This window comes from Macrotis lagotis, chromosome X, assembly GCF_037893015.1.
Source record: "Macrotis lagotis isolate mMagLag1 chromosome X, bilby.v1.9.chrom.fasta, whole genome shotgun sequence".
Classification (NCBI taxonomy): Eukaryota; Metazoa; Chordata; class Mammalia; order Peramelemorphia; family Peramelidae; genus Macrotis; species Macrotis lagotis.
Window position 1 is genome coordinate 287,897,497 of NC_133666.1, and position 23,840 is coordinate 287,921,336.

Below are 23,840 nucleotides of genomic sequence, written 5' to 3' on the forward strand. Positions count from 1 at the left end.
GGGGAGAGGTGATTAACCAAGCTAGGTGTTATGCAGAGTATGAATTTAAAACAATTTGTTTTTTAAGGGGCCATAGTCCCCACTAGATTTATCAGGAGTCCATGACAAAAAAGCTTGGTCCTTGGCCTTTCATTTCCAAAGAGGACTAAAATATCACTTTGAGACAAGTTAGTGTGTCCAACTGTGACAGATCAGACCGATATGAGCTCAGAATGCTTCATCACAGGTCAAGCACAAGTACTCCATGTGAACAGCTGGGGTGGGTTCTCTAAACTTGCACCTCTCATATTTCTTTTGAGCTGCTTCAATTCTACCTTGCTCATTACACCCTCTGTGATGAGGGCACAGCATGCTGAGTGGTCCTGTGCCAGTGGATCCCAAAGCTCTTAAGAGAGACCTTTTAGAGTATCCTTTTTTTTCTGTGCCCCCCCCCCCCCGAATGCTTGCCCTTTGTGAGTTATCCATTAAACTATTTTTTTGGCAAGTGTTTGGCATCCTAACAACTTGGCCAGCTCTCTGTATTAACATTTGAATGCTTAACAGGTTAACTCAAAAAAGGAACTCTGTCTGGTAGCTTAAGAATCTTCCTAAGACAATTCACATGAAGCGATTCAGTTTCCTGACATGATGCAAGTTTCACAGGCTTATAGCAATGAGGTCAGCATACTGGCTCTGTAGACCTTCAGGTAGTTAGTCTATTATCTCTTCTCTCCCACACTTTCTTTTGAAGACCCCAAATACTGAGCTAGGTTTGACAATGTCAACCTCATTGTTAATGTGAACTTCTCTGGAAAGCATGCCACCAACATTAATGAACTTGTCCACAGCACTCAACATTTCTCCATTTGTTGTAAACAATGGTGTGGTGCTGGCTGATGGAGCACCTGTTTTTTCTTGATGTTAATCGGTAGATCAAGAGCACAAGCAGTAGATAATCAACTCGTACTTTGTTGCATCTCAACTTCAGAGGCTGCATTAAGTGCACAGTCACCTGCAAACTGAAAACCCTGTACCAACACTCCCTCCACTTTGGTCTTGGCTTGTAGCCTTTTCAAGTTGAAGAATTTACCAAGTGTACAGTAGATCTTTGCCTATCACTAATGCAAGGATTCTTAACCTTTTTTGTATAATGGATCCCTTTTAGCAATCTGGTGAATCCTATGGTTCCCTTTTCAGAATTTTTTAAATGTATAAAATATAGGATTACAAAATAAACTGATTAGATTGAAGTAAAAACACGAAACTGCTAGTGTGGCATAATGGATGGAGCACTGGGCCTAAAGACAGGAAGGCTGGAATTCAAATCCATCTTCAGATAACCTCTGCCTCAGTTTCCTTAACTAAAAAATAGTGATAATAGGAGCTCCTGCTTCAGAGTCATTGTGAGGATTAAATGAAATATTTGTAAAACACCTGGTCCATAGTAGCTACTTAAGGTTTGCTGCCCCCTTCTTTTAGGCTCAAGGAAGATTGTTAATGGAGACTTTTTTTTTCTGACTGTTCTAGGTACAGAAAAAGAAACATGATGAGGGAAGACTGTAACTCAGTGTTGTAGTACTATTCTCTCAAATTTAATTTGTTGATTGGAAAGTGAGGATTCTAGACAGAATCTTTTGGGCAGGAATGGACACAGTTTTTGGGAAGATGATAAAGATGGAATCTAAGAAGTATTTGAACAAAGTACATTGTTTTAAATTTCAGTCCATTAAACCCTATTGGTGGTGGTGGTGGTGGTAGTGGTTATACCATTTTTAAAGTGACTTAACTATTACATTAAATATACTCACACACTACCCTCATTGCTTTTCAGCACTTTGGCTTAAAAATACACAAAGGATGAAGTCATTTGTGTAAATTTTTTAAAATTTTTAATAAAAAACGTAAACATGGAAAATATAGGTCACTAAAATCTTGGCAAGATAGCTTATATCTGAATTTGATTACTGAAGGATGTATACCCAGAGGTCCAAGTCCCCCCAGATCCATCCTAGATCTCTTTAATGGTTATTTTGTAAACATTTCAAGGTGTAGTGACCATTCAGTGACAGCTCATAAAAACAGTCTGACAGCAACAGTTAATCATTTGTCTAACACTGGGCCAAAGCATTCTCTCTTTCAGTCTTAACAAATACCATGTCCTTAGTAGAGATGCAGTTCAACATAAGACATCTTAACATTAATCCCATCTTGATTTTTTAAAGTAAGTCACAAAACCAAAGTTGTCTGATGAATGGAAAAAGTGAAATGATTTGTTAATTAAAAGAATTTTTTTTCCTGGATGTTCCATCAGTTATAAAGTCAAAGTTGTTTCCCAGAGGTACAATCAATACTTTTAAGTTAGGGTTCCTGCTCCCAGACTGAACCAAGTCAAGAGACTGCTCCTCTTTTGCAAGAGTGTAGAAGTTTCATGATGATCCCTGGTAATTAAATATGCAATACTTATTATGCCCCCAGAAATTTTTCTAATGGGGGCATTCCAAACAACAGATGCAAATTTTTTTCTTATATCTAATTGATTCTAGGAGAAAAATTAAAATAGCCCCTTCCAGACCTCAGTGATAAAGAACAGGGAACAAGGCTAAAATTCTACTAAGCATCTAAATAGAATTTAGTTCATGGAACATCAACTATTGAAAGCAAAAGCACTTAAATATAAAAAAAATGAAGGAGGCAGCAAGTATTTACCAATGTTAAGATACCTGGTCATGATGTGAAAAGAAATTTTGCAAAAAGCAAACACCATAATTACATCCTCATTGCTGATTTTCAGAATCTAGAAAAACTATCTTTAAGACACTGTAAGGAAACCATTTAGACTCCAAGCTCATCAACCACAGGAACCAGCTGTCATTTGGCTTGCTCTGTCTTCTAAGGTTCTCAAGCTTTTTTTGACACACATTCATTACCAAGTTGAAATGTATTTTTCTTTTTGCCTCATCCCTTGGTCTAAAAACAACATTTTTTTCAAGCTCTTAAAATGCTTTTGTGGAGTTCTCCTTCCCATGATTCTTTTCACTTAAGGGTTTAGTGATTAGTATCCAAAGACATTATTTGGATCCCCCCCCCACCCAAGTTAGGGTAGCAAGGAACTCTAGTGCTTTATATTTGTGCTTAATTCAGAAAATGAGTAATTTGGAGTTGATTCAATCTTTTCTATATAAAGCAAGGCAGAGAAATAAAATGGAAGAAGCATGTATAATTGCTTTAACAGTTTCTATAAAATTCTTCACTCAGTGATCACTGGCTACATTCTGAAGATTTTTAGAAGAGGAATTGTCTGAGAGGTGAAGTACTTACCTTGAATCACCTTTAAGTATAAGTTTATATCCTTAAACTCATAAATACTTGAAGTGTCAGGGTTCTCCAGGCAGATTTTTAAAAATGATTTAAAGTTTTGTTCCCAGTGCAAAACACATTCTTAAACTTTTATGATAGTGATATGAAACAGTTCTTTCTCAAGTGATCCTCAAGCCAAAACAGCTAAAAGGTAAAAAGGTACACTCAATCAGAAGAAAAATAGTTGAGGGATTCCACACAGGGTCTTTTCTGTCTGCTTTTTTTGTTTTGTGAAGAGAAGTCACTATCACAAGGACATCAATGGCTATTTGGATTGGGCATCATCAGGCGGCATCTGATGCCCCAGATCTCTGGGTTCTTTTTGTTGCCCACTGTTGGTCTGGCAATGGTGGTAAAATGAGAACAGTTGATTTTCAGATGTGGGAGTGCTTCCTTTAGCACAGGAAGGGAATTTTCTGTTACAATTCCAAAAACTTGTAGTGTCTTCAGTGAGGGGATATCTCCAAGTTCACTGGAAAGGGAGACATATACAACTTTTAGACCAGCTAATTTACAGGGTACATAGTTTCTTGACCAACTAACCTAACAGGTTCTTACATGACTTGACATAACCCCTAGCTAACCTAAGAAATATGGGGGGAGGGGGAAAGACAGAATAATGAGACAATCCCTATGTAAAAATATTAATGCATCTGTTTTGTTCCACAGAGTCCAAAGAAAATATTTGGAAGATATGAAAATTAGCATTATTTCTAGCACACCCCTCTTTGGGTTTAAGCAAAACATGTTCAGGCTAATTTTCAAGGGGTTCCTACTCTTACCATTTTCCAAATATAATGTGCTTATATGTTTGTATATCTCTGCCCCCCACCTCTACTAAAATGTAAGCTGTGTTGCTTGCATCCTAAGTTGTACCATGCTTATTATTAGCAAGGGCTTCTTGCATTGCCTTATTTCATGAATTGGGTGCTAATACCACATTAAAATAAGTAGGGGAAAAAACACCTATATTTAGTGGCTCAGCTCGAAGTACTTCAAGTTTCAGCTCTGAGTTCCCCCTTGGTAGCAACAGGAAAATCACTATCTCAGAAAAGAGGAACTTAATGTTTTAGAAATATTAAAGTTTGTTTATTCATGAACTCTTCTTGTCCAGGTCACCTCACTTCTCCATCTCTAAGTTGAGCAGTTAAATAAGGGGCAGTATTCATTACATGAGAGCAAAAGGAATTTTTTGTACAGATAGGAACTGGGAAACAGACTTAGCTTTGAAAACGTGTGTGTGTGTGTGTGTGTGTGTCTGTATACATACTCTTTATAATAAAAATTGAGCTTCCTCTTTCAAAGGAAATGGCATCTTACAAAATACAATCAATATCAAACTCAGTCAACGTAAATAAACAGCATACCTTAAAATAGAGCTTATCCCTCAACATTTAAACTGCATTCCAATTAGGAATGGAGGTGAAAGGAAGGAATTATCAGTGCTTACCAGTAGCCAGGGACACTTTTGAGAAATATCTTCTCAACTCAAACGGATATGCCTAAGAATTATCTCCAGTACCTATGTGCTTGAAAGTACATGGTCCTGTTCAAAGTCTCAGAAAAGAAAACATTTGTTTTGGAATTTCAACAAACCATCTCATCATTGAAGAGTATCCAACACTACTAGAAAAGGCAGAGACAGAAGTTCCTTTTTTGTTTGAGACATTAAAAATAAACTACTGCAGAGAATTGTTGAATTGTTTTTCAGTTCAATTCAACTCTTCAGGACCCCATTTGTGTGGCGAGAGATGCAATTCAAATCTTCTCACTGGTTAGGGATATACATACAAGGAATTGTCTCTGAACCTAGAGTAGTGGTTGTAGCAGCTGCCCCATTTTAGGAAGCTTCTAATTGACAGTGGAGGCATGCAGAGGGGAAACAAGCCTAGAAAAAAACAAGGGCCCAGTTTATCTCCACAAAAACTTAAAAAAAAAATGAGGAAGCAGGCCCAGAATTTAAATGACCTGCCCAAGGGAACAAAGGTGGAGGTGGAATATGAATGCAGATCTTTGGACTGCAGTGTTCTACCTTATATTCTTTCTATTCTTCCTGTAAGTAAGTGGCTAGTTATTTGCCACTTCAAATGAAAATATTTAGGAAAAGCCTGATGATATAATTCTGATTTTTTCCTGAAACATTTTCAAAGTTCAACAATCTCTACTTGGTCCTCGGTTTCCCCATCTTTGGATAGTGTTACCTGTTAGTTTTGATACCTTTGTTAAAATTGATGATGACTGGTGACTGACATTTATTAATCAAATGATCAAAAAAAAGTTTATGAGGAGGCACTCACAGTAAGGCAGCTGGCATTATTTCATAACATCGACTGATAGACAAGTGTTGGAGGTAGACAAGCTGATGAAATTCCTGGAAACAGTCAGTCTTCAGCTGGATGCTGTCACTAAAAGAACAGGAAGAGAGCAAAAATGTCCAAAATTATTCTCTCCATCAATAAGAAAACATGATAGCCACTTTTTTCTATTAACAGTCCCTTATTTCCCCTTTCCCAAGGTAACTACCTCTTTCTATGGCAAACTTCTAAAAATTCATACCTTAAGTCTAAGTGGACGAGATTGGGGCACCTTCCCACTAACGTCGCCACGTCTAGGAAGGAAAAAAATATATAGGCAATTTTATGGGCAATTTGTCAAACAAATTCACATCAGCTGCCTTTGGGTTCAAAAGGAACCTTTTTTAGAAAAAAAACCCAAAAACTGCAGAATGTACAGGACAAATTTTAGTCAAATTATGTGTTTTTAAAAAGTTACAAATTTTGCTTTGAGGCAAGGCAGTCCATTCCCTTTCTCCACCCTCCACAAAATTACTCTCATTCAGAAGTTTAAGTTAAAGAACACTGGAACACTACCTGTACAGCAATCATTCTGCAGAAATAATCAAATGGAAAGTTAGTGCTTGGAGATCAGCTAATTCAGGAGTAGAAGTAGCAAGCAACTTTGGCCTGCAAAACTCCATAATGTTCCTGAATCAGATTAAAATGCAACTGGAAAATGTTTAACAAAATAAATAAAAACGTAACATAATACTAGCTTATGATTTTGTAAGTTAAGATGTTATAGAAATAGAAATGGGTTTGATAATGCTGATCTAATTCAGCCCCCCCTTCTGAAAAAAAAGGGAAAAGACTTGCCCAAGGTCATATAGCTGGTCAAAGGCAAAAGTCAACCTCGAAAACCCTGGCTACTAGCTCCATGTCCATAGCCCCATATCATAATGCAATAGGAGCCCAGAAAGTTCAATATAAATTGTTTTTTTTTTTTTGTAAAATGACCCTTCCTTTAGGGCAAAATAAATACCCGATCCTTTGTGTTTCAGATTTCCTTGGGTGATCAATAACACCCCACACCCCCACAACCCTACCTACACCATAAGGACCTTCCTGGGTTCTCACTCTCCTCTTCTATGGCCGCCAGACATTTGGGACCATTGTCACCGACTATTCATGTTGAAATTCAGTATGTCCATGCATGTGCCAGATGAACCTTTTCTGCCTAGTGTTTCTGAAACAATCCAAAGGGTTTCTAACATGATTTTTCAATATTTTGCCAAGACTTTTACTGTCTTCTAAAGACATTCTCTTCTAAAGAAGTGATGAATAAGAAGTCCTGATATAGGGCACTCTGTCCCCTTTTCATAAGGTGAAAGGGGAAGAAGGTTCAATTGATGGGATAGGAGTAATAAAAGATAAAGAGAATAACTTTGAACAAGGGAGAAAAATCAAGAAATAACTTCTTCCTCTAAGCAGATGAAGCAAATTTCCCTAGATATGAATAAATACTAGTGGGGCATGGCATCTGAAAATAAATAGTAATGTCCCAAGGTATGACTGATGTTAATTCTGATCTATATTCCAGGAAAAGATGACCTGCCTACAAGCTCTGACCGGATGTGGAGATATCAGGGGGAAGGAAGGGAAGGTCTTCCTCATTTGCATTTGACCACTGAACTTTACTCCCTTACAGGTGGTCCCTTCCCAGTTACCTGTTCTCTGTAAATTCTGTCGGTACCCACTGAGATTCAACTGTGTCACATTTTCTGTAACAGAACTGACAGCAACTTGGATGTGTTCTGCTGTGAAATCAGAGCACCAGGACAGGTTCAGCTCATCTAAGCTGTGTAAAAGACAGAAATCATAGTTGAGTGTGAAGCAGTGATGGAGAACAGGTTTCTCAGGAGGGTGAGCCAGCCTCCAAATGTGGCGGCTGACCCTAACTGAGAGGTCATATACTTGAAATGTTGTGGTTATTCAGCATTTCAGTCATATCCAATTTCTGTGACCTGATTTGGAATTTTCTTGGGCAAAAATATTGAGTGATTTGCTATTTCCTTCTCCAGTTCATTTTAAAAATGAAGAAACTAAGGCAAACAGGTTTAAGTGTCTTGCCTAGGGTCACCCAACTAGTGTCTGAGGCTGAATTGACTCCAGGCCCAGCACCTTATCTACTGTGCCACCTAGTTGCTTCAGTACTTGAAATACCAGGGGGAATGGGAGAGGAAAACAAAATACAAAACTGGAATCCAGTGACTTCTTACATATAACAATCAGTTGCTTTTACATACTGGGAAAGAAATTTTATCCTCACTGCTTCCCATTCTCCAGGGCTTGTTCCCTGGAAAAATTATGGAGATTTTGGTCAAAGTCCCCATTAAATAACTCCTCCTCCTCCTTTCTCCTCCCCATCATTCCAGGAATGGAATCAAACAGGAAATAGGTAATGAGCAGGGAGTAATGTTCTCATCACAGTACTACTTTGAGGAAAAGGTGCTATTATTAATGGTGAATCTGCAAAAAGATGTTTTTTAAGTGAATTCTGCAATGACTACAATATCCTAAATGAAAATGCTCCTGACAGGAAGTCAAACAGATTGATTTTTAAGATGAGTATGATTACAAACCCTTCCCTCCTTTCAGTATACAGGTAGAGAATAACAGATGCAGATTGCTCCATTCATCTTTAAATGGGTGAAATAATTGAGTCCGTTTTAATGAACTGATTTTTTTGGGGGGATGAGGTCACAAAGGATGGCTCAGTTATAAAGTGGGAGAATGGAGTAAGAAAGGGATGGGATATAAAAACAGAAGGCATCAAAAAACATATTTTTAATAAGTAAAAAAGGATACCCTTTTTCAAGGAAAAGAGAAAAGCATCTGAGATCTGAGTATCCATTTCAAACCTAGGTAAGCATGATTGCATTTCATAAACTAAGGATATCACTGTAGTCCTTAGTTATAGAAATAGTAACATTAAAAAAGTTACTTATAAATCTACCTTTGCCTCCATTTCTCATTCTCAAACAAAAAGTCTTGCAGGATATAGGTGTTTCTGTTACTGCTTCTTAAACAGAGCCCTGGAAACTCAGAATGTAATGTAGTTTGATGAATTACCTCATTCCCAAGTAATTCATTTTGAATAGGTTGGTTGTATTATCCTGAAATCCCACAAAGACTCTAATAGCAATAAAGTATACCTTACATAAGCTATAGCCCTCCCTCTTTCCCATCCCTTTTCTCAGTAACATCGATAAAATATCACTGAGATCTGGTACACGTTGGAAAAAGATTATGAACCCCCCAACAAAAATTAAAGTTTACTTTGATGGGATGTAGCACCTCCCAAGTTTGGCAAAGTCATTGCATTTAAGAGGAAAATTACTATGGGAATAAAAGACTAGTTTGAAATACTGAGTCCTACATTTTAAATTCAGTTTTTGTCAAACATATGGGCTTGAACCACCCTAATAACCTTTCTTTGTTTTTTAAATGGATGAACAAAGAGATATGACCATTATGAGTTAACATGACAGCTTTACTACAAATCAATCCCTACCGAGTACAGCTGCTCAGCACAGTCCCCAGGGCAGAGGCTGAGAATCCAGAACACCCAGAGAGGTTTAGTCGCACTAAGTCTGAATTCTGAGCCAGATTTCTGAAAGAAAAGCCAGAAATACACAAATAGGCATATTTAGCATTTACTAATTTTATGTATGTGTATACACACATGCATGTATGAATATACATTTGTATGTAATGGTTAGGAAGGAGGGTAAGAACTCTAAAACTCTGGAAGACTATATGCATTTCAAGAAGAACAATGGTTTGGAAAAACAAAACCTGACCTGCATAAAGTAATAAGGGAAAAATTCTAAGGTAATCTAAGTATAAGATGGCATGGTACAGACCATAGGTTTAATGGATGAAAAAATTAAAAGGGCATTAGTTGGATAAGATTTCACCAAAAAAAGCTAATCTTAACCTAGGCCCTGCGAGAAGGGAAGGATACTGAGCAATAGGGGAATAAGGAAGGGATGAGAGGGCATTAAAGGAGGAAAAAGGCTTAAAAGAGCAATTGAATAGCAACATTTCAGGAAGTGCTAAGACCAGAAGGCGGAGAAGCTCAGGGCTCCAGACTCAAAGTCTAGATGGCATACAAGACCATTCTAAATTGGATATATCCTGCTTTTGTTTTTAAGTTTCTATTTGCTGGAAACAGCAACTAAGGCTGTCCCAGGCCGAGGACAGGTGAGAATTCCCAAGGTTTCCTAAGATTATTTTCAATGTTGGAGATGCCCAGCCATCACTCCTGAAGTCATCCATTTTCATTCACAACTGCTTAAGAAGAGTCCATTTGGGGCAGCTAGGTGGCGTAGTGGATAAAGCACCTGCCCTGGAGTCTGGAGTACCCGGGTTCAAATCCGACCTCAGACACTTAATAATTACCTAGGCGTGTGGCCTGGGGCAAGCCACTTAACCCCACTGCCTTGAAAAAAAAAATCTAAAAAAAAAAGTCCATTAAGGCTAGACTCTCTGCTCTGTAACCACCCTCTTGCCATATCATGTAGCAGTTGTATTTCTCAGTAAGAAAGGTGACCATGACCTACCGGACTATGGCATCTGAAAGCTTCAGGCCTTCCAAGCTCAGGTTCTGTAGTTTGCAGCAGCGGGATATGATGCTCTCTAGGGCAGCTTCATCTATTATGCTGTTAGAGAGGTCCATGTGCTGTATCCGAAGTGGGCTGCGCATAAGCAAGGAGATTCCTTACTATTACAATAACAAAGAGGTTCCACTATTATCAAGCTGGGTGGCTACCCTCTTGTTTTGACAGACATGATCTTACTTGATCCTTGTGTAGGTATTATCAGTGTGGCCATTTTACAGATAAGGAAAAAGAATTGGAAAGGTTCCAAGCTTTCCTCCTAGGGTCAAAGATCAGGGAAGTGACATAGCCAGGTCTTGTGACTCTAAGAACCATGTTCTTTTCACTATTGCATAAACTTGAAATGAAACCACAGCACTTCTGCTTAGATAATAGTTTGAAATGAATAAAGGAATACGACCAGCTACAGTGGATTTGATTTAGTGGTAAAAAAAAAAAAAGCAGTGCTAATGAAAGGCAGTATGGACTTGACCATGCCCACAGAAATATCAAGCTAGTACTCATCCTTCAGCTGCACCCCTTTTCCCTGGGACCACTCTGAATGGAGGGTGAGGAACCTCCCTTTAAGGAAGAACCTTAGGTGCCCATCTATTTTCTACCTAACCCAACTATTTGAAAGTCATCAAGTACCTTGCTTTCCTCACTCAGCCCTTTTGTATACTGTTTAACCTATTAGGGCGGCTAGGTGGCGATAAAGCACAGACCCTGGAGTCAGGAAAACTGAGTTCAACCTCAGACACTTGGCTAGCTGTGACCTTGGGAATTCACTTAATTCATAGCCTGGCTTTCTAGCTAGCTCCAGTCGTTCTGATTCACATCTGGCCCCTGGACCCAGATGACTCTGGAGGAGAAAGTGAAGCTTACTTAGCACAGCACCCCCTCACTCAAATCCAACGCAGGTTTGTTATTACAGTCTTCTTCAAAAACAAAGGACAAACATCAGATTGTAAGCTCCTAGAGGCCAGGGATTGCCTTTCTTTTTACTATTTTTTCTCCCAGAGCTTTCTTATTAAATATTTATTGCATACTTATTAAATTTTTATTAACTTACAGTATGGTAGTGGATAAAAGGATCAGCCCAGAAGATATGGGCTCAGGTCTTGTACTCCTGACCCATACTAAACACTTAACCTCCTACTGCCTGGAGCAACTCCCTAAGACAAGTCACCCATGAACTGCCTAATTGGAGGGCATTTCTACACCATGAGTACTTTACACTAGTGTCCTGTAGGTTTGGCAAAAATACGAAGGATGCTCTTTGGGATTTAAATTGCTGTTTCCTATTAACACGGGATTATATGAAGAGCTGCAGGAATAGGAAAGGGATCACAGTAATATATTAAAAGAACAGCTGTAAACTCAGGTTCTTACTCTTGTACTACCCTGACCCTGGAAAGCATTAGATGAATTCTGAAGTAGATCCTCTCCTAAAGCCCTCCTATGATTTCTTGACTTGTCTCAGGAGTTGGACCTGTAGAAGAAGATAGATGAGTTCACTGTGGTTCACAGATTCATTCTGAGAATGGGACCTATACTGGTTATGTGTCCATCTCCTGAGCTTCAATATACATCTGGACAGGCTCTCTCTCAGGTCCATGTTAGGGGAGTAAGTTTCTTTTAGCCTACAATTTGGGAGACAACAGTCTTCCAAAGTAGGGATCTCAATCTGCCTCAGGGGAGGGAGCACCTGCAACCAATAAAACGGAAATAACAATTCCATTCATTTGGAAGTGGAGTGGAGCGGGCTGCTGCAAGAGATGCTGGCTCTGCCCACAACTTGCCAGGGATGCTGTAGGGGCAGGGTCTTTGTACTTCAGGTGAGAGTATGATAGCCGGCCTCCCTTCCAGCTCTAAGAGTCGATCATTTCCTTTCTGGGTCATACAACTATTGTTTTGCCCCCCCACCCCACCCCCATGGACAAATCTTACCTGAGATTTTTAAACAATGGATCATCCACATGTGATCTTGGACAACGAAAAGCGACCACCCCTACAGAGAGCAATTGCCCAATTACTCCTGGCAGTAAATGTTTCCCAGACAGGTCTAAGGTTTGCCACAAGGATTCATCAAACCTAGAAGAGAGGCAGAATTTTTTCAGAAAGCTAAATACTAGGAAATCTCGACAATCTTTTTAGCCAAATAATGATGACAAAGATACTAGAGCTAGCATGGGTCTGATCTGTCAATTAGCAGAAGAGCCTCCCAAAATTCAAAATTCCTAAAATAATAACTACCAAATGTTTGCTAAGGAGGAGGATGATAGGATACACATCAAGATCCTTTATAGAGGGGGAGGGGGAAGGGAGGAGGTAAAGGTTGTGATACTTGGGATAAGTATGGTAATGTAAGAAATAGAAAATACCAATTAAAAACTCATTTTTAAAAAAGAACTCTACAACCCATTCTAAATCTTCAGATTTTTAAAAAAAAATTAGTGATTTATCATCATGTCAGATTTCTTGTATTTGAAATACTTGAGACTGTGAAATCCTTTTGTTATACATATTTTTAAATAGGATCAGTCCTGTTTTATTGAAAACTCTTGGACCAATGATATAGAAACCCTGAATGCCTAGAGGGTATCACTCCTCTTAGATCTGTTTGGGGCTCCAGCTTTTGAAAGTACACCAATAGGGACATCTAGGTGGTAGAGTGGATAGAGCACTGGCCCTATCCGGCCTCAGACACTTAAAAATTATCTAGCTATGTGGCCTTGGGCAAGCCACTTAACCGGGGTGCCCTTGCAATAAAAATAAAAAAGTGCACTAATGGTTGCTGTTGGCCTGTCCCAAAGAGATGAACTTGCCTTTTTCAAATGGTCTTTCAGTTTTGTTCTAAAGGGGTGAGTTACCATATTTCAGTTTATTATTCCAAATTAGGAAATAAAACTTCACAACCCAGTCATTAGTATATATTATTTCTGATTTTGATCATTTTCCCACAAAAATCAGAAAAAATAATAATAAAATCTTTTCACCATTTAAGTGGCAGGCAGAATTCAGGAGCAACTCTAACCTGAGTATTCATATAAGTGGTCATTGGGAGACTTTATTCACTTAGCTAGTAGACAGTATAATTCCACAACTGCCAAGTGACAGCGAAGCTGAGTGGAAGGACACTGAGTTCCCAGAACTGCAAGAATAGGTACCAATGGCTGGTGACAAATGGGCTGGGGTTGGGCCACACACAACCTCAGGAGCAGGACCCACTCCAGAAGACCTGGATAAAGAGCCTTCCTGTGTTCCTAATCCTACCTTTAGCTTTCATAGGGAGGAAGTCACTCCCACTGTCTTTCAAAGGTACACATGCTCCCTTTAGAGGAAGCCTCTTTAAGAAGTAGAAAGAACAAGAAGTGAAGACAATAACTGAGAAAGTAAATTTTTAGATGACCTTTGAGGCTCTCTTAACTATCCTTCTAATGAACTAGAACAAATCTCACAGAAAAGTCCTAAATCAGAGGCAGGCTCTTTCTAGAATGTTTGTCATCGCCATAGGTAGCAGATGGTTACCCAAGGACTCAGGGTATGAGGCAAGAACACAGTGAATATTAACAAGGCTGCTAATGAAAAAGAAAGCTTATGCATAGCCTGAGAGTTTAAAAAAAAACAAAAATAAGAACAAAACAGGCACACAATTGAGATGAGGTTCCCTGTATGGGAGCTCAAGAAACTGCCTCCCTGCTTTTCTAAGTGACTGCTCAGAAGCATTCATTATTGATAACCACTGATTATCAGCTTACAAGTCTTATGAATTGTACTGTTGAATTTTTGAAACCAACCAGCACTTCCTTTAAGAGAAGCCACCCAAAGCAATGAAGCAAAAGACAATAAAATACTCACGAGAGGCGATGCCACCTCTTACAAATCCCAGAGACTCTTACAAGGTCGGGTAGAGATAAATATGAAAAAATTCCAAGGAGCAATTCATCTGGAAGCACATCCCAAGAAATTCCTTTAATAAAACAATAACAGACCAGGTTTGTTTCCTCAAAATTCTGATTTAAGTATATAGTATAAAACTCTATTAAATCCTTTTTTATGCACTTTTTAAAATGGACATATGTTGGAAGTGGAAAGAGCAAAGGATTTGGAGTCGATGAACTGGGTTTGAATCTGGGACTGGCCATTTTCTTCCTAGTTCAATCATGAGAAAGTCATTCCCTTCCTTGGGTTCTTAGTTTCATTATTTGTAAAGGGGTTGGGGCTAGATAATTTCATTCAACATTTTCTAAGTAGCTACTCTGGGTTGAGTTACAGCGAGGGAAAAAAACCCTAAGTTTTCCTGCCCTCAAATTTATATTTTATTGGAGAAAATAACAGCATATACATATATTAAATAAAAAATAACAGCATATACATATTTCAAAATGCACAGAATATCAAAAATAAATACAAAGATGTTTCAAAAGGGAAGTCACAACAGTTTGAGAGAAAAGGACTTGGAAAATCTTCCCCTTGAAGGTAGCACTTTTGTCAAGTTTTGAAGGAAATACTTTTCAAAGCATTGAGGATAGCCAAAGAATACAGATTAGTGACAGTGTCATGGGAGGAGGTTCACTAACAAGACTTGTTCAGATGAATGTAGGGGGATACAAAGTAGAATGATATGTAACAAGGCTAGAAAGGGTAGTGCAAGATCCCAGGGAGCTGTGAGTGATTTTATATTAACATATATATATATATATATATATATATATCATAACAAGTAATATAACATAAATATATATGTATACATATATATATATTTTTAACATGATGAGGTTCAGGAGAATTCAATATCCACTTTAGACTGTGGTAACTCAGACAATAAACAAGCAATAAGAAAAAGTCATTTCATACTCTCAAGTAGTTCAGGATAATAACATACAAAAAAATATGTACTAACAAGCTATAAAAAGGGACAAATTAGGGGCAGCTAGGTGGCGAAGTGGATAGAGCACTGGCCCTGGAGTCAGGAGAACCTGAGTTCAAATTTGACCTCAGACACTTAATAATTGTGTAGTGAGCTTGGGCAAGTCACCTGAACCCATTGCCTTGCCCCCCCCCCCAAAGGACAAATTGGAAATAATCAACAAAGGGAAAACATTAGAATTAAGGGGGATCAGGAAAGACTTTTAGATGGGACTTGAAGGAAGCTAGGGAATCCAAGAATTGGGAGATGAAGGGGAAGAACATTACAGGCTTGGGGGGAAGTCAGTGAAAAAGTCCATTTGGAAGATGAGGAAGTTTGAGCAATAGCCAGTAGACCAGTGTCACTGGATCGATCTGTGTTCAGGTGTGGTAAGTATAAGGAGACAAGAAAGTTGAGGGGGGGGAAGGAAGCACAAGTTCTGAAGGGCCAGAGGATTTTTACAATTGATTAAGCACTAATGACTGACGACCTTATCAATAATTAGTTCACTCATCTAATCTAAAACACACACCATTTCAAAAACCTGGAAGATGCACATTTTCCTGCTTCTACCAGCAGTTATGTCTAGGGATACCAGCTCCTTCCCCAGAGGGAAACCAATAAATAGCTTCAATGCTTGGCTGCAAGCTACTGTTTCTGGAACCCAGGTTGGATAGTCAACTTCTCAAGAATTTGGATAGGGTGGCAAATTCACTATTATTTAGAATCCTTTTGAACAATAGATTTTGGAATTGTAAAGACTTTCCCCCAGTACATCCCAGATAAATGGTCACACCAGACTGAATTTGAAGAGGTCAAGGATGTGGAACTCAGTACGTGGAATAAAGCTGACTGTTTGATTTGATTACACAGGAGGTTTTTTAGGCTCCTTTGCAGTCCCCCATACCCCAATAGTACAAATAACAAAGGAGTGTCCCTTGTACATCATAATGTCCTTATACTAGCTGTTCCTTGTAGCTGAAAGGCATCCCTACTCCCCACCTCTTAGGATACCCCCCTTCCCTCAAGACTCGGCTCAAGGACTGCTGCACAGAATGCCTTCCTTGTCCCCTCCTCCCACCCCGGACCTTCCCCTCTAAGCTTACCTTTCTTCTATTCTGCATGTATCTTGTATGTACTTAATAATTTCCAAGCATTTACTAGAACATAAGCTTCTTGAGAGCAGGGCCTGTGTATTCTTCGTAGCTAGCCCTTAACACAGTGTAAGAACTCAATAAATATAGGAAGGAGGAATGTCTTGGAAGGATGAAAAATTGCCCAGGTTATAGTTGTATATTGGCAACTTTAAACAATCATCTCCTGGCTTTTTTTTTTTTTTTTTGGTTTTTGCAAAGCAATGGGATTATGTGACTTGCCCCAGGTCACACAGCTAGGTAACTATTAAGTGTCTGAGACTATATTTGAATTCAGGTCCTCCTGATTCTAGGACTGGTGCTCTATCCACTATGCCACCTAGCTGCCTCCATCTCTGCTTATTTAAGGAAGGAGATAAAACTTAATTTCAAATTTATGACCATTATTTATGCTTACAAATCACTTGATGAGAAAAGGAAACTCAAGACATCCAAGCCAGGTTTTTAAAGAGCATATGAAAGCCCAAGATTAGAACAAAAATAACACAAAACCACTTAGAAGTCAAAAGACCTTGGGCTAGTCACAACTTCCCTTCTCTGGGCCTAAAATCAACTTAGAAGGTCCCTCCAGGCTTTAATTGTTTATGAATAAAATGCTAAGGCAACAAAACAAATCTGTTAAGAATTTGAAATTCAATTTCACTCATCTATCTAAATCTTTTTCCCTTGGGTCTAGCTATTTTTTGCTGCAGTTTGTTCAGAGGATGTGGCTTATGGTTATCCACAAAGGTAATAAAATTAATAATAATAATAATAATAATAAAGAAATAAAATCAGCCATCTGGGAAGAGCACCCAAGACACACAGAGAGAGATCCTGTTACTTGCTGTACTTTTTGTTTTTCTCCCAAGGCAGGTACAGTTCTTTCTGCAGATTAAGCAAATAATGTCCTTTCTTGCTCTTATATCCCAAAGAAATGACTCCTCAGGGTCTAACAGTATTAAATGGGCACTTATCCACACAGAGCCAAGTTGCTATTAAAGTGTTTGCCACACTGTTTTCAGACTAAGAATCCTTTGGGTGGAAGTCCCTCCTTGTAATTATGAGCTGTGTGACATTGGACAAATGACTTCAATGCTTGAGATGTTTCCTCACCTGTAATTAGGGGACTGAATTGGCCCAAAATATTCACTGGCTCCTTACTGATCTCTTAGGCTGGCATTTAAATTCAACTGGAATCTGGATCCTCCCTCCATTTCCCACTTTTTTACTTTCCAGTCAAACTGGTTTGAGGGGATGGGGGGATGGGGAGAATGGTTTCGTGAGAGGTCCATTCTAATTCTGGGCAGGCTGGGCCAGGAATATATAACACCTGTGGATCAAAGAAGCTTTCCCCTGTGAGCTCCAGCTTTGAATTGTTTCCCTTACCAGAAGGGAGGATGGACTTTTCAAGACGGGGTGTGTCACACACACACACACACACACACACACACACACACACACCTTATCCTAGAGATCAGTGAGAAATGCCTTGGCATCTGTTTTAGTACATGTAAGTTTTTTAAACACTAAACTAGAGAGACAAGTAGTTCTGTGAAAAACTACTTCAAAGAAAACAAAGTATTGACTCAGGAGTTCCAGGACCTGGGTCAGAATCCCACTCCTGATACAGATTGTGTAACTTTAGTCAAGTCCCTTAACCTTGGGAGTCCTCAGTTTCATCTATAAAATGACTGTGTCTGAGGTTCCTTCCAGCTCTAGGTATTTAAACACTTCATTCAGGACACTCCTTCACTCATGGTGTTCCACAAGATGCCCTCTTTAAATAGAGGCTGGTGGAAGACTTGTAAAAAAAGGTAATGCCTCAGCCCCAGGCTACCTGCACCAGACAGTAATATAATGTGGCAACTGGCAACACCTTCTTCACAGGGCAGCCCTCATTATGCAGGAGGTGATGATGACTGGTGCAGTTTTCTCATCTTTGAGGAATGGAATGAATTTCCTCACACTTGTTTATAAACTTATCCAAAGAAAGATGACCTTGTTGTGCTGATGCTGACACACTAGGGGTGGTACCTGGACTTTTCAGGGTGTTCCTTGGTAGTGCTCCCTTATCTGAAGTCCCTGAGGTCAATACTACCTCCCATATAGTCCTGCTCTGAGGCCCCCTCAAGACACAGGGGCATGACATAACAGCACTGTGAACAAAGGAGATCTCAATCTGGAGTCCATGAACAGAAAGGAAGGAAGGGGGGGAGGGAAGGAAGAAAAGAGAGAAGGAAGAAGGGAGGGAAGAAAAAAAGGGAAAGAAGAAAGAAGGGAAGGAGGGAAGAAAGAAAAGAGGGAAAGAGTGAGGGAGGGAAGAAAGAAGGGAGGAAAGGAAAAGGGGGTAGAGGGGAAGAGGAAAGGATGGAAAAAAGGAGGGCAGGGAGAGAAGGGAGGAAAAGAGACAAGGAAGGAGAGAAAATGAGAAGAAAGAAAAAGGAATGAGAAAGGAGAGAGGGAGGGAAGAAAGGGAGGAAGGAGAGAAGAAAAAAGGAATGAGAAAAGATGGAAGAAGGAAAGAGAGGGAAGAAAGGAGAAAAGATGGAAGAAGGAAAGAATGAGAGAGGAAAGGAAGAATAAGGAAAAGAGAAAGGTAGGAAGAAACTATTCTAATAGGTTTAATATCAAGGTTACACAGCTGGTAGGTATGTGAGGCTGAATTGGAACTCAGGTCTTGCTCCCTCTGGGCCTGGTACAGAACAAGTTGAAGTATGATAGATGGAATAATTATTATCTATATGAAATTGACAAGCCGAATTTCAGAAGGGAAAGTTCATCTGGAAACAGTATGAAAGAGATTCAAAGTGAAGAGAAGAGATAGCCTGTTAGGCTAAGGCATAGTCCACTTGGGTGATAATTTATTCCTGTACTAAGGTGATATCAATGGGGACTGAGAAAAAGGATTAGAAGATCAAGCAATTTTGGAGATGGAATAGGCAATATTATACATCTAGGCTGGATGCTAAGGGTCATCTAGTTCAACCCCTTCATTTTATAGATGAGGAAACTGAGGCCCAGGGATATGGAAGAGTTACCCTGGGTCCCACAGTTAGTATCAGAGCTGAGATATGAACTGAGCCCAAGACTCTTCACTATAAAATGCTACTTCCTGTCCTTGTTCCCATTTTTGCTGTTTATTCAGATCTGTTGACTTTTTGTGACTCCATTTGGGGTTTTCTTGGCAAAGATATTGGAGTAGTTTGCCATTTATTTCTCCAGCTCATTATACAGATAAGTAATCAAGGCAAACAGGTTAAGCCCAGGGTCATATAGCTAAATAAGTGTCTGAAGCAAGATTTGAATTCAGGCCTTCCTAGCTGGAGACCTGCTGTTTTCCCTACTTTAAATCTCAGTCTAGGAAATAGAGGCATGGATGTAATAGTCTTACTTCCTGATTCTAGCAAGTCAGTGTCCAATAACTATAATCCTAAATCAGTATATGACTGGGGGTTGTCAGATCCTGATTGTACTTCTAAGTTGAATGGTATCCTATTTGTAAAAAAATGTCTAGTACTTGTTGACTTGTTAGCTACTTGGGCTGAGAAAAAAAGATAATACCATGAAATGATCGAAGAATAATAATAAGCAATAATGTCTGTAAGCATTGGAAATGGATTGCAGGGATTTTAAAGGCAGGAAAGACAAGTCTTATAATTTTACGAACTCACATAATCAAGCCTAGATCAATGCCTTCCACAAAGGGGACAGTTAATGAATCATGGGTCATTTATTGTGCAGGTAGAAGGGACAGGCTATCAAATATCAAAGCTCAGGGATAACTATACAGCTTCCAGGTCCATCCAGACCCTGATTACGTAGTAAGTAATAGTTTTATTTCCAATGTGCTTTCCCAAAGAACAAACACATAACATTGTTTCTCAATGTAGTAAAGACATTAAATAGTAACTATATTAAAGAAAAAGTCAAATTTAACAGGAAATGGACTTAAAGCTGATCTATATAGTCACAAGGCTGGAAGGACCTTAAATGTCATCTTATTCCAATAAGGTGCCCCCCCTCCACTATTTTACAGATGAGGGAACTGAGGCTTAGACAAGTTAAGAAACTTGCTCAAAGCCACACAAGTGTGAGTGCTGGGCTCTGAATCCAGGTTTTCCTGATTCCAAATATGGCTTCTTTATAGAGTTTCTCTTTTTTTTACCCTTTATTTTTTGGGGGGAATGAAGCAATTGGGGTTGAGTGACTTGTCTGAGGTCAGATTTGAATTCAAATCCCCCTGACATCAGGGCTGCTGCTCCCTCCATTGTTCCAGCTAGCTACTCCCTACTCTCTCAACTTATAACTTGGTAATTACATTGGAGTCAATCCTTTTGTGTGTTTATTGGGTCAGTGCGATTCTGTTCAGGGCTTTACTCTATAATTTAAAAAACCCTCCTTTCTATTTTAAAAAAGCAAAGCTGATGATGGCAGAGATACAACTAGATGGAGAGAAGCAACTAGGTGGTGTCACAGTGGACAATGCCAGGCATTTTCCTGAGTTCAATCTAGGCTCAGACACTTACTAGCTATCTGACCCTGAGCATGTCACTTAAACCTGTTTGCCTCAGTTCCCTCATCTGTAAAACGGGGTGGGAAAGTAAATAACGAATTGCTCTAGTATCTTTGCCAAGAAAACTCCAAATGGAGTCATGAAGAGTTGGACAAACTAAAATTACTAAACAACAGTCATTTTTTATTTAAGGCAATGAAGCAAAGTGACTTCCTAGGGTCATATAACTAGGTAATCATTAAGTGTCTGAAGCTAGATTTGGACTCAGGTGCTTCTGACTTCAGGACCGGTGCTCTATCCACTGCACCATCCAGTTGCCCCCCCTAGCAATACTTTCTCAAAAGAACATGCTTATCTAAGGAATAGATATTATTTAGTTCTCTAAATCTATCCTGGATAAAACCTGAATGCAGGGTTATTTTCCAGAATAAATTTATTAAAGATGGTATATTCGAACCAATCTCAGCTGGTAATTTACCTTAGTTTAGCTCCCAATTACAGCTGTTTTGGAGTTGAGGAGACTTAATAATCCAACCAGTCCAACCACCAAGAGAAATTAAGTGGTGTGCTTAGGTTGCACAGCTTGACCAGAGATTATAATCTTTTATATTTCAAACACTGCTGGATAAAGAATAGGCTCCCAACAAACACTGGTAGAAATGAGTCTATAATTTTAAAACTGGGCCTCATTGTAACCTTTGAAACCAGAATTAGGCTGCCTGTATTCCTGAAGTTTACAGCCAGGACAAATTTTTAGCCCTTCCCCTACTACTCAGGCAAAAACATAATTTAATCCAATTAATATTTACTTAGTCTCTTACCCCAGGGAAGTAAATTTTTTTGTTGTTCAGTCTGGTTTTTGCAAGGCAAATAGGGTTAAGTGGCTTGCCCAAGGCCACACAGCTAGGTAATTATTAAGTGTCTGAGAGTGGATTTGAACCCAGGTACTCCTGACTCCAGGGCCAGTGCTTTATCCACTAGGCCACCTAGCCGCCCCTGTTGTTCAGTCTTTTCCACAATGTCTGATTCTCCCTGACCGCATTTGGGGTTCTCTTGGCAAAGACACTAGAGTGTTTGCCACTTACTTCTTGAGCTCATTTTAGAGATGATGAAACTAAGACAACCAGGATAAAGTGACTTGCCTGGGGTCAAGTGTCTGAGCCTGGATCTGAACTCAGATGATTCTTCCTGATTCCCTGCCTGGTACCCGATTCTAAGAGGAGGCCTATGGTCCTTAATTGCTTACCGAGGACACAGTGTCCGTTTTATGTTCAAATACTTGGAGAATGGCAAGTGCATAGACTTTGGACAAAAGGCCCAATGTAGGGCAGTTGTCATACAGTATAAACCAAAGCATGAATCTGTAGGATCTTCACCTTATGAGCTCTTCATACATTCACTTTTGCATGTCACAGACCTGGAAGCTTAGAGCCTCAGTGTGACCTAGTGAGAAAGGCAGGAAATGTCTTCATGAGATAATGACCAGAATATTTTAATTTTATATGTTCCTGGACAAGACTGAAGTCAATGGTTAAAGTATTCTTTTTTTTAAGGGGGGGGCTGAAACAGTAATTTAAAAAACTAAAGATGAGGAAAATCGATCCATCAATATAAGTTTATTATATACTGGGACTAGCCAAATGTCACAAAATCAGCATGTGTTAGGGGAGAGAACCCAGGTCCTAGCTCTCCCTGGACTGAACAATTAAATGACTCTCAATATTGAGATCTGCAAATATTATACATCTGGAAAGAATGTGGGATTTACAGTTTACAAACCTAGATTCTGCCATATACTTACCTATGTTTTCTTGAAACCTTATTCTCATGTGTGACATGAGGGGGTCGGACTCCATGAGCCCCTTCCATCTCTGAACCTATGATCTGGTGCTGAACAGCCATCCCTTAAAGCTTTCTATTAGCTCCTGGAACAATTTTGCAGTAAAACAGAGAGACTTTTCGGTCTTTCACACCGACGACTGCCCTGGGACGTACCTGAACTGTTTTCTTTGGATTGTCTGGGTCTTCGGGCAATCACAAAGTCCTTTTCCCTGGCTTTCACCTTCTGTTTCTTCGGAGGGGGGGTGGGGGGTACGAGCAGCTCCTGGGGGATGTTTTCACTGTCGGCCTTCTCCTTCTCCAGCACGGCGACCCCCATCCCCGACAGCAAGTCTGCGGTCTTGTGGAGGTCCCATCCCCACGTGAAGGTGATGTTGACATTGCTGCCGGCGTCGGGAATCTCCTGGAGGTGTTTCCTGCGGGGAGGCCACAGGCTGAACCCTCCCGGCCCCCCCGGGCCCCGGGCAGCCCAAGGCGGCTCTCTCCTCAGAACCCGCGGTGCGGGGTGGGCTTCAAAAGCTTTCTCTGGGGGGTGGGGGGGGGGATCGGGGGAAAACGGTAAAACTCGAAGAAAATAAAATCTTTAATAAAAAAGTGTTAATCTAGAATGCAAAAAACGACTTTTTTTTCGGTGCGGACAATTTAGAAAGTTCTGCACGAGGGCGGGAGGTGGGGAGGCGCGCCCGGGCCACGGGCAGCCACGCCGGGCCGCGAGGCCGCCGGGCCCCCGAAGGGAAGGGTGACGCGGGGCTGCGGCACACATCCGCCGCTCGTGCTCGCAAAGGGGAGATTACCTGTGCATGGTGGCCGCGCCGGAGCCGAGGAGGGCGCTGAAGGCCTGGCATCAATCGCTGCGCTGTGGCGTCCGGGCTTCCCGCGTCTGGGACTGGCGGGGCCCCGCCACGCCCCACGGTGCGACGCGGCCCCGAGGAGGCGGCGTCCCATTCAACCCGCGCGCGGAACCTCTTCCCTCTCCCGGTAGGCGGCCTCGGGGCAGGCGCGCGGCCTGCTGGGACGTGTAGTCCCCCGCGCTTCCGAGCCCTGGGTCCTGCCTCTGGCCGGATGCTCGGCCGCGTCGCTTCCTCCGCTCCTCGCCTCCTACTTCTCGCGAGCTCTGCCCCCACCCCCGCCCGCCTTCGCTAGCCCAGAAGCCCTCGCGGCCCGGGA

At 40.4% G+C, this 23,840-nt stretch overlaps 1 protein-coding gene across 2 annotated transcripts; it reads right to left on the bottom strand.

The window, feature by feature from the left end:
- Positions 1–429: 429 nt before the first annotated feature.
- SKP2 (S-phase kinase associated protein 2) lies at positions 430–23,747 on the bottom strand. 2 transcript variants are annotated; one of them, XR_012471777.1, is made up of 11 exons: positions 23,468–23,747; positions 22,830–23,089; positions 14,135–14,246; positions 12,224–12,367; positions 10,238–10,372; positions 9,187–9,285; positions 7,340–7,470; positions 5,893–5,944; positions 5,634–5,741; positions 3,298–3,808; positions 430–2,417 (listed from the first exon to the last, which is right to left on the bottom strand). XR_012471777.1 is itself a non-coding variant. In XM_074202645.1 (10 exons), the coding sequence occupies exons 1-10, from the start codon at positions 23,473–23,475 to the stop codon at positions 3,595–3,597; spliced, it is 1,263 nt and encodes a 420-aa protein (XP_074058746.1). In that variant the 5' UTR covers positions 23,476–23,747; the 3' UTR covers positions 431–3,594. The 2 variants fall into 2 exon arrangements, 1 of the variants encoding a protein (XP_074058746.1); XM_074202645.1 differs by having other exon boundaries at positions 431–3,808.
- Between the last annotated feature and the right edge of the window lie 93 nt (positions 23,748–23,840).